Genomic DNA, 11505 nt, shown 5'->3' on the forward strand with positions numbered 1-11505 from the left:
CCCTAATTTCTTAACAAATGTATCAAATGATTACGCCATTAAGCAAAAAAGGAACAATCTTCTCTTGATCTCTTCTAGGACTGATTCATGCCACAGACTACTCAAATGCAAGTTCAACAGGCATTTTTGATTCCTACCAGGTTGGATGAATATTGTAATTTGTTATTTTAATTTTCGGATGATGGTTTTTTTTTTTTAATACTTGTGATGGTTCTCTTATCGCAGATGTGTTGGAGTCAAATGCTATGCTCTCTGGTCTCCCTACCGCTCTCCATTTTCCCCAAAGTAGAAAATACAGGGTGAGTCAATGATCTCATAGTCACTGGGGATGACATTTAGGTAGATCTGAACATCTAATGAGATCCGCCCATCCTTCAATTCCCAACCACTTATCTAATTCTGCGTCAGGGGGAAGCTGGAGTGTATCCCAGCTGACTCTGGGAGAAGACACGCTACGCCCTGGATTGGTCACCAATCAATAACTGGGCACACATAAAGACAGAAAAGCATTCACGCTCACTTTACAGCTACAGTAACTGAGCTGAAATCAATCCCACGCTGGCTGCACAAGTCAGTCATGTGTGACTGCAGCATCCGTGACCACTAATAAGATCCAATACACAAACTCTGTCTTTAAAAGGATAAATAACAGTCAGCATGTTAGAAGCTATCAGAGCGGTTCTACAATATATCTTTGGAAATGTTTAACCACAATAATAAATGAACGTTTATCTAATGCCCTTGACAATGTCAATTAAAACGGAGCTGTATTCCCTTTATCATGTCAGATTTTTTTTTTCCCCCGTACGGCTTTTGTATTTGATCTCATTAGACTGCGTATCTTGTGGATGGTGTATATTTTGTCAGTTGCCCACGAATACACTACTCACAAAAAGTTCGGTATTGATTCATCCATTCTCCAAGCCGCTTCTCCTTTTGTATATGAAGTAATGGGGAAATAGAAATAACACCTGTGCACTCTTTTCCCACCTCTAAAGCAGGATACTTCAGAAATGCAAACTTTTTTTCTCTTCCTAAAGTGTGAGCTGATGTGTGTTTTGCTTTTACGCTCTTGTTGCAATCCAGATATGAATTTGGTTCCACTGACCCGTCCATCTTTGGAGTACCTATTCGCATCATGTCAGTGGTGAGTTAGTGTCACACCCACTTTTATCTTTGTCATTACGATATGACTTTTTCATATCAGTGTCTTTATTGCCCTTGTTATGTCAGACCGTGTTATCTTGCCAGTCATCAACGCATTATTATGAATTACTTCACGCTGTAGATGGCGGACCAACAGGCTGCCATGTTTGGAGAGTGCTGCTACAATGTGGGTGATGTGAAGATCACCATGGGAACAGGTACCTTCATGGACATCAACACTGGCGGTACACCTCACACGTCCGTAAATGGTAAAGTAACAGGGGAAAAAAATCAAGTACGATGCATGCGTATAGTATACTGTATGTTCATGCCGGGTCTTTGACGAGCGAGTTAATCTTTTTTGTAGGTCTCTATCCGCTGGTGGGATGGAAGATTGGCCCAGAAGTGGTGTATCTGGCTGAGGGTAACGCAGCAGATACTGGCACTGCCATCAAGTGGGCAAAGGCGCTTGGTGAGTGACGAGAAAGTTGGAAATTACAGTTAGAGTAGGGGATGGCCATTGAGCTCTGCTGTGAATAGTGGAAACAAAAACAATATTGGAATATATGGAAAATATTTGATACATGGCTGTGTTGATAGTTTATAGAATAAATGCATCACAAACTGTTGCAAAGTATATCAAAGAGTTTACTATCATTTCCATGTCATTTTACATGACCATTAAAAAAATCTTCCAGATTTTGCATAAAACGCACTGCAAGTTTATGTATACATGCTCATGCAGTAAAAACCTTCATAACTTCTTCTACTAACAATTCAGGCCTTGGTGCGATCTTGTGGTATCGCAGGACATTTCAGAAGGAAACAAAATTTCTTTAGGAAAAATACGCAAATCGATAAATCCATGAATAGTGAACCTTAGTCCGAATACTGTAAACTGCTGCATCTCAGTTATTTTCTGTCATGCCCCCCTAGAAAGAAAAAAATATTTTATTCCCCCTCCACCCCTGATCCTGATACCAACATTTAAAAAAGTTCCAATTACAACTCAGCATAACATTGTGAACATTGAAAAAAGACACAAATATAGATTGACTGACAAGAATATCTTTGTTAAAAAATTTTTTTTTTTGCCTCTCAATCTTTCTTTTCATCCTTATTAATTTTTTTCCATTGGGGATTCTTGAGAATTTGTTCACTGTAATTCATAGCTCCTGCTCTGTGCAGCGTATGTGTATGCTCAGTGCTAAGACTTACACTTTATTCAAGTGCAGCCCAAAAAAAAAAAAAACAGAAAAAAAAAAGGCTTGTTCTCCCATGATCACGCATGCACCTCCTGGTACACTCCGCAGCTCCGTAAGGAGTCCTGAACCTCTATTTAAAAAGGAGGGGCGGGATTTGTAAATGATAAGCATGTGTTATTCCCACAGGCATATTCCTAGAAATGGAAGCTCTTCTAAATGCAATAATGGGAAGACAAGCTTTTTCTCTTCTATATTCACTTCCTGTTGTTGTAATGGTCAAGTCACATGTCCAAACACTTTGGCAGATAATAAAGGACATGGTCTATTTACAAAATTTAGTGGTTTTATAATTATGGCTACAAGTGTTTTTAATCCATAAATGTACTGTCATTTTCACTTTCGTACCGCATCAGTGTGGGTTAGTGATGGTTACTACTTACTACTCCTGTGTTACGTCGTCACCATAAGACTGAAGGTTTGTTTCCTGGTAATTGCTCGAAGCTCAAGTAGTGCCAAGTGTAGTCATTGCAAATGAATGCCATCATACCACACTTACGGTTAGGCGTGGTTCAAAAGTCATTGTGAGGACATTCCAGACAACATCTTTTGTCATTCTAAACGCCCACAACCCAGAATGGTTACCACAGTTTTCGCTTTGCTTGTGTTCAAAAGTACATAGCATTTGTATGACCTATGACCTTAAAATCAAGATATGTTCCAAACATCCATTTTTGGCGTATTGTTGATTCTGATCCAGTCCCCTGAGCGTAACCACAACAACAATGGAGCCTACTGTTAAAAAAAATTATAACAACCCTGGTCTAGTTAAATCCATGATCATGTCAAAAAAATTTGATGGCTGTGTTTTTCACTTTTGCAGATCTCTTCTCCGATGTGGAACATACCAGCCCTATGGCGTACAGCGTGACTGACTCAAACGGTGTGTGTTTCGTCCCGTCTTTCAGCGGCCTGCAGGTACGAGCACAGTTTAAATGTGAGAACATTTCCTTGAATGCAATGTGCTTTTATATTGCACAAGATTTTTGGGCATGTCTGATAATAGTTTCTCATATCCAGCTTTTCAAACCATTTGTCCTTGTAACATCTTTTGCCTTAATTTTTTTTCCTCTGCTACCTTTCTGAAATGGCCTTTGTAAGTGTGCATCATGATTATTCATATCCAAAGTGCTGTATTGTGTTAAGCCGATACAATTAATGCATTGGCTGTGTCCAGAATTGTTCTCTCATTCCTAACTCCCTGCAGAGTAATTCTGAACACAACCGTCGTGACAACAAACTCCACACTGTGGAAATGTAACATTCCTGTACTTTGTGTATGCCCAAAGGCTCCTTTGAATGACCCGAAAGCTTGTGCTTCCTTCATGGGCCTCAAACCTTCCACCACTAAATGTCACCTGGTCAGAGCCATTCTAGAGTCCATTGCCTTCAGGTGAGTCTTTTTTTGTGGGGCCATATTGTTTTGTGTTGAGCAAAGCTAACATTCTCACTCTTGTTCGTGTTTCTGACAGGAACAAGCAGCTTTATGAGACGATGCTAAGAGAAACCAACATTCTCATAACAAAGATCAGGTGGAGTTCTTTTATGGCACCGCTTGCTTATTCCATCTCTCGAGCCGATATCCCGTCAACACGTTTGGATTAGCGCCAGAAAACAGGGTGTGCTTGATAGTTGAGGTTCTGTGAATTGAGATTAGATTTTACTGGCAATGAATTGTGGCTGTGTTTCTCTGATTACAGCTGAGCACACCGCAACGTGGTCGAGTACATTTTCCCTTTCTATTTGCCTCTCAGGGTCGATGGCGGGGTTTCCTCAAATGATTTCATCATGCAGCTCACTGCAGACCTGCTTGGTAGAAAGCTCGAACGATGCCGGCACCATGAAATGTCCTGCTTGGGGGCTGCCTTTGTAGCCGGACTTGGTGTGGGTAAGTTAGTGAGGTTACAATTGTAAAAGGGTATTCTTTAACAAGGAATTTAAACGAGGTGGTGGTGGGGAAACACTGACATTAGACCGCCAAAATATCCGCAGTATGAATTCACACTAATAGGCTATGTGCAGAAGGTAAATTGTAACTGAGTATTAGTGTTTAGAGTGGCACTTTATATAGCGTACATCAGTGCAGCAAAGAGGCTGTTAAATGTGCACTAATGCAGACGGAATGAAAGAGAGTTGCACTTCAAGGTCACTTTCCAGTCATTCTCCATAACGTTTGTACTCATTAGGGTAACGACTAAGTACCACCTATCCCAGCTGACTTGATAGCAAAGATGCGGGGTCAATGCAGACAAACTGGCAATCACGCTCACATTCGCACCCATGTACAATTTAAGTCGACAATTCCAGGCTGCGAGGCAGACATGCTAGCCATGATAACCGCTAATGGCTAGGACACAAGATTGCTAAGACACAAATCCTCAGTCCTTTAGTTCTATGTAAATATTGGCCTCAATAATGTTTTTGTTTTTTTTCAATTTGATCAAAAGTTTTATTCTTAGCAGCAGAGTCTCAGAAGCGGCAGAATGTTGTCTCGTGCTGTCAGTTACGTTCCTATTAATTATTCACATGATAAAATTTGATTTCAAGACCGTAGAAATGAATTACAGAAGATGGATTTCTAGTGGTGTTGCATTCGGACTAAAACAAGAGGTGCTGGAGTCTGGAAAATAACATCAATTAAGTTTTTTTTTTAATGTGAGTTAATTGTGTTTTGTCAACATGAGCTGGCCTTCTTCTGATGGCCACCTGAGCCCCCCCCCCCCCCGTTGTTATTCTTGAAGTCAGCACGTAGAAACTCACTTTCTCAATTTCTCTTGTCCTTGCAGGCTACTGGCAAACCTGTGAGGAGCTGACAAAGCTGCACAGCGCAGGTGACATATTTTGCCCTAAAGCGGCGCCAAGTGAGTGTGCTGGGTCAGAATACGCGTACGATCTCCAGAGGTGGGAAAGAGCTCTCAGACGCTCCATGTATTGGTACAAGCAACCATGACACGGGATCCTCTTGCAGTACGAAAGAGACTGACACCTGAGCCGAAGAAGTCTGATTGTGGCGTGATATTATGTCCAGATTACTTGAAAACGCAAGAGGGCCACAGAGAATTGAATTGTTTCTCTCACAAAGATGTGATTTTACAAGTTACTCCTCAGGTTACAGTATTTCATCAAAATGGACCCTATAATTGCTCATTTTCCTAAGCATGGGCACTAATATGAGTCACTTTACTCTCTCAACCTTTCGGAATTTGGAATTTGGCTACAATATAGTCACAATTTGTGCACATCACTAAATTGTAATCACAATATATTTGTGGTTATGAAATAGTAATTTCGGACTACAATAAACTACCTATTTGTGGCCATGAAAAAAAGGTACTGTATGTTGTGGACAGAAAATTCTAATATGTGGCCACAAAATACTAAACATTGTGGCCATGAAATACTGTAGATATAATCTGCGCGCAAAATGCTTATTTGTGTATTTTGTGTCTTATGACTGGGTAAATAAATGGAGCACACCTTCACTAGAAAGTGCAAAACGTGACATCCTCTACCTTGGAAGAAGGTGCGCTTGATTTCCTTACCCAGCTTCTAGGAAGGATATTAATACCATTGATTTGTGTTTTGCACACAAGTTGTACCTACTTTGTGTCCTTTCTTTAGGAAGTACAGCATCACTGTGTCATTACTTACACTAGCCATCCATCATCTGTTCTGTTTCTGGGGTCGCGGGGGCTGCTGGAGCCTATCCCAGCTTTCTTTGGGCAGTAGGCGGGGTACACCCTGAACTGGTTCCCAGTCTATCGCAGGGCACACATAGACGAACAACCTTCGGCGCTCACGCTCATGCCTAGGGGCAATTTAGAGTGTCCAATCAACCTGCCATGCATGTTATTTAGAATGTGGGAGGAAACCCACGCAGGGAGGACATGCAAACTCCACACAAAAGGCCAGAGCCGGAATCGATCCCACGACCTTTGCACTGTGAGGCCACCGTGCCGTCCTACTTAAACTATGTTCACCTCAAATTGCATCAGTTTGTGCACTTCATAGATGAATGTGTATTTTAGGAGCAAGTGATTACCTGAGCCTCAAATCAAAGCACCTCCATGAATTTGGTGCCGTCCACACAGGAATGTGGAAAATCTCAGAATTATTGTTGGTCCATTTCCTGCAAAGGGAAAAAAACTCCTCTAATGGTGTTTACTTTTTGTGCCATTTGTCTGGGAATAGTCATAGATATTGGGTTGGCTGGAAGTGAGGCCAATATGGAAAGCCATTTTAGCATTTAGTTGATATCCATTGTAAGGCCCATGTACTATTACTGCCTTTGTCCTCACTAGTAAGAATATTTGGCTTCTATACCCGTTGATGGCAGTGAATGAGTTAAGCTGGGTATCAAGGGTAAATAAATGCTCCAACCGCTTGCCATAGACCAACATAATCCTCTGTCAATAATTTGATGTTTCTCATTCTAATAGACCTAAAGCTGGAAGTGGAATAGCTAACATACCTAACAATAAGGCTTAGCAGTATTACAAAGCCTTTTGAAGCCATTTTCCGCCATCTATTAATAATTTAAAAGCAGAATGTGACTCAATACATGTGCGCTTTGACGGAGGTTGGGGTTGTTGGGGGCTAGTCGCTTGAGCGTGTCTGCACTTGGCTGCGTTATTGTGCTCTCAAACGCAACAAGCAAGCCTGACACTGACCTCGCACGCCCTCGCAGACTCACTCGTCGCTTGTCTAATTTTGGTCGTTTTTAAATGGAAGTGCAACAACAGAAAATGTATGTGTATAACGTGTTTCACACTAAATATAAATATAAATAAAGGATTTTGGGTTATGATTTTTATGATGTACTATAACTGTATGAGGTGCTGTATGGGCTAAAAATATTGACCTCTCTCAAACACATAAAAAAACTCACATGCAAAAAAAATATTACACAATAAAAGAACACACACTCAGTGGAAAACAAAGATCACGGGATTGTTAACAATCACAACTCACACTGACCAAAAATACATCAAAACATTCTGATACTCAACAAAAAATGTATCCCACAGAGTTCTTCCATTCGCAAAAGCGATGCAATCTAAAAAAAAATGCATCAGAGCTTTTCAGTGACTATGCACAATGTTAGCAAAGCTACGGAAACACGTCTTGCTAGCGTTAAAAGTTCCGCCGTCGCCATTAGCCACATTTAACGGGCCAATTTTTTTATTGACTTTTTGTGAACTTTTGTTATTAAAAGTGGAAAACAATTTTGTGTGGAGGTGTGATTTTTTTTTACATTTTTATCAAAATGGGTATGGTATTTAATTGACAGTCGATTTTTTTATTTCTATGTATGTTACTTTGATTTAATTAAAAGAGTGAAATCAGGACAGTGCTCCCCAGCTTTTGGCAAGGGATAGTGACACCACCCTTCCGCGAATAAAGAAGGCAAAATAATAATTTACAGCCACCCAAAAAACTTTGTAATTAATTGCTTATAGATACCACAAGATGGCAGCAAAGCACTTTTTTTCTACTCGACAAAGCTAAAGTCTGTTAAAATGAAGCTTCTCCCCTCACTTAGTTGCTTGGCCACAAGATAGCAACAAAGTCATATTTTTATATTAGACATGACATTGGCCTGAGTGCAAAACTAGGAAATAATAATAATAATAATATTCCCTTTATTAGTCCCACAATGGGGAAATTCGAGATTCGAACCCAAGCCTCCTGGGGAGACTGGGTCCTGAACGCAGCGCCTTAGACCACTCGGCCATCCTGGCAGCCAAATAGGTGTTTCTCACTGAATAATGGAAATTAGGTCCCCCTCCAAAAATGTGACTATACAGTAATATTTCAATTTTACCCGAGTCTTTCAGTGTGTGTATTTTTTTCCACCTGTGCTGACATAGCAGGTGACCGCGTGCCGACTCATTGACATCACTGAAAAAGATTCCAAGGTGATGCAGTTGTCTGATTCTGGGTAATCGGGATGGAGTTTGGGGAGGGTGGTGGAGTTGATTACAAGACACACCGGCTGTAGATGAGTGTAGGGAGCGCTTCCCATTGATGTGAGCACGCTCACTGCGAGGGTTGCTATGGCAGCTTGCGGATGGAGAGAGTGAGAACAAATGGGGGTGTGTGTTCCTGTTCATGGTGCTGGTATGGTGAAGGGGGCGCTAATTGAGTGCACTGGAATAAAAAGAGGGCGGGGGGGGGTCTTCAACAATGGGAGGATTGTGAGGGAGAGCACAGTGTACATCGCACAAATTTCTCCAGTATAGCTGCCCTGAGCCCCCCCCCCCCAACTCCCCAACCCAATCAGCTAACACCCCACTCCTTCCTCTCCCCCGGCCGTCAATCTCATGCTTCTCACTGAGTGCAGCATACAGAGAGCCAAACGTGCAAGTGAGGCAGGCACATCGAGCCCATGAATCAGTGCTGCCTGCTCTCACACTAATCATCGCCGTGCCGCATTGTATGAGTTGTGGAGGGGAGGATCCTTCCTTGCAACAAATTCAATCTGACAACATGAACTGGATGCACCGCGACCACTAGCCTGACCCACCACCCAAACCACCCATTCCCTCCAATATGAGCGGCATCCTGCTTCGTGGGGCATTATATAACCCAAAGCACCCCCTCCCCCCGACATTCTCTTCTCTTTGCCTGTCACACTGGTTGTTAAAGGAGTGTCATATAAGAGTGGAAGTTAAGCTTTTGTCCCCTTGTCAGTGTCTCATCCTCTTACACTTGAGCTGAATGTTACCCCCATCACTGGGAGGGTCAATGCCATAAAATGGCCGTACAATGTGGTGAACATTATCTGTATATTGTATTTTTTCACGCATTGAATCCATTTATCATGGTGGATACATTCTACTGGCAATTAGTAAAAATATGCAATAGAAAGAAACCATATAATTATAAATATTGTTTTGTCACTCCAACACACTTTAAACACATTGAAATGTAATAAAACAACTTTTTGAAGTGTTCCTTGGCACTGAAGGATTCTATTACGATTACTGGCATTATTTTAAACACATGCGGGACAGAATGTCGATAATTAAAGTTAGCAGGTTCATATTTACTGAATATTTTAAACATTGATGAAACAAGAAGCATTTATCAAATGAAACTAGAAGCACGGGTCACAAGAATGACTGGGATTGTCGGCCTGATGTTTACTGATTTATTATATTATTCTCATATGCTAAATTGCCCTCACATTCACAGCACTTCATGGACAAATACGACGAAGCACATTCTACGCATTGGCTGTAGAGATGCAAACATACCAAATTGGGCACTGGAGGACTCACACAGACGCTATGAAAAGAAAAACACATTCCGAAAGACATAACAATTGGAGATCGGAGCACATGCACATACGCATACACACACACAGACAGATACATACACCTGCACATCCGTGCGCGTGCACACAGACACGGATACATACACCTGCACCTACACATGCACATACACACACACACACACACCCCCACATACACACGCACCCATGCACACCGACAAGATTACAGAAGAATGCCAGCGGAGAGAGACGGAGGGACAGCCCGCCGGAGAGGGCCAGCCTTGGCGTGCCAGTCTACGGGACCAGACGGGAATCGACCATCATCAACTATCCAGACGATGACTAACCTGGGGAAGACCTTCCCTTGGACGTGGACCCGTGCCGTGGGAGGGAGCGAGGACGACCGATTCAACCGATTCAACCTACATTACCCTTGACATAAAAAAAAAAAACTCCTATAAAAACTGAAGCTGGGCTGAAAGATGGCGCGCATTTTCCGACTGTGCTCGCCCGAGTGCAGTTTCTCGTGAGATTAAGAAAAAGCCGCCCAGATATCTGTCTTTGTACTATTTCCGGAACTCCAGAAATTGAAGAAACTAAATATCGGAACTCTAATCAGTTGTTGAGTCTTTATTTGACCCTTTTCTTCTTTGAGCACAAAAAAACGAACACGCATTGGAGTAAGTTTGTCTTTTAAAGGTTGATTTTCTAACTACTTCTCATTTCCACGGTGACCCAACTCCAACAGCACCTGTTCTCGCGTTCTTGCACGCACTGTTCTTCAAAAAGAGGTTCAGCATGCTTGCTTCAAGGTGTTTGTCACTCCCAGTTGAAATGTACTATAAAACTGACAGGAGTAAACATTGTATATTTTAACACCAAAATGTTCTCCCAATCATATAATTTATCTAAACAAATGTCTGACAGATTCATGCTAACATATGTGAAACACCATAGACAGGCTAACACAAACTAGCATAGAGCCATGCATCTATTTACCTCTTGTCGTGTTCAAGGGTGCAAGATGCTGGAGCCGATCCAAGGCAGAAAAACTCCCCGGACAGGTCATCTGACGGACTAGCACTGACGGGCAACACATGGAGCAGCAACACATGCAAACACAAAACAATTGTATTTTGTAGTTATTTGGATTAAAATATAAGAAGAGTACAATCATTAAACAAAGCGCAGCAATAAAGAAAATAATGAGATGGTTCGGACACTAGTCATGGTTTCCAAAAAAATGCCAATGTTCCATAAATGTCGCCAGGGAACATGTAAACTGATTATTAGCACAACATCTGATGGTTTAAGCATTCTCAGAAGCAGCAACCTACATTAATAACTTAAATTCCAGAGTCATACTTTACATAAAATTGTATGACTTTTTTCCCCAACGGTATATTCTCTTCATTTTGATCATTTTTTTCTATTGGCTGGGCTTCCAGCACTTTTATGCATGCTAGAATTGTTTTGTCCAATCACGACTGCAGCCCGGCCCACGGCAACAACACCATCGTCAAGTTTGCTGACGACACGACAGTGGTCGGTCTGATCTCGGAAGGTGACGAGACAGCCTACAGAGAGGAGGTCCAGAGACTGACGGCTTGGTGCGAGGACAACCGACTGCAACTCAGCATTGCAAAAACAAAGGAGATCGTCGTCGACTTCAGGAGGAACAAGACGGTACCGCCCCCCCTCTGCATCGAAGGCGTGCGTGTGGAGAGGGTCCACACGTTCAAGTTCCTGGGAGTACAGATCTCCGATGACCTTTCTTGGACACACAACACCGCAGCAGTGGTAAAGAAGGTCCACCAGCGT

The 11505-nt window shown here is 42.0% G+C and overlaps 1 protein-coding gene and 1 long non-coding RNA gene across 6 annotated transcripts in view; one reads left to right on the forward strand and one right to left on the reverse strand.

The window, feature by feature from the left end:
* The window catches only part of gk5 (glycerol kinase 5), a 9661-nt gene extending 2446 nt beyond the window's left edge, over window positions 1–7215 (forward strand). The window contains exons 7-16 of one of the 5 annotated variants that reach the window (XM_088310276.1): window positions 79–140; window positions 226–299; window positions 1087–1147; window positions 1289–1415; window positions 1514–1618; window positions 3232–3345; window positions 3720–3801; window positions 3881–3940; window positions 4163–4296; window positions 5195–7215. In XM_088310276.1, the coding sequence (XP_088166402.1) occupies window positions 79–140; window positions 226–299; window positions 1087–1147; window positions 1289–1415; window positions 1514–1618; window positions 3232–3345; window positions 3720–3801; window positions 3881–3940; window positions 4163–4296; window positions 5195–5358 (983 nt within the window). In that variant the 3' untranslated portion in view covers window positions 5359–7215. Of the gene's footprint in view, window positions 1–78; window positions 141–225; window positions 300–1086; window positions 1148–1288; window positions 1416–1513; window positions 1619–3231; window positions 3346–3697; window positions 3802–3880; window positions 4028–4162; window positions 4297–5194 lie in introns of those variants that run through there. The other 4 variants (XM_088310275.1, XM_088310277.1, XM_088310278.1 and 1 more) reach the window with 4 other exon arrangements.
* On the reverse strand, window positions 1774–11024 carry LOC148325812 (uncharacterized). The gene is made up of 2 exons (XR_015846080.1): window positions 10684–11024; window positions 1774–3320 (listed from the first exon to the last, which is right to left on the reverse strand). It is a non-coding gene; the product is annotated as an uncharacterized LOC148325812 (long non-coding RNA).
* Between the last annotated feature and the right edge of the window lie 481 nt (window positions 11025–11505).

This window comes from Idiotropiscis lumnitzeri, chromosome 12 (genome assembly GCF_059441095.1).
Source record: "Idiotropiscis lumnitzeri isolate Australia: NSW breed Sydney's pygmy pipehorse chromosome 12, RoL_Ilum_1.0, whole genome shotgun sequence".
NCBI classification, from domain to species: Eukaryota; Metazoa; Chordata; class Actinopteri; order Syngnathiformes; family Syngnathidae; genus Idiotropiscis; species Idiotropiscis lumnitzeri.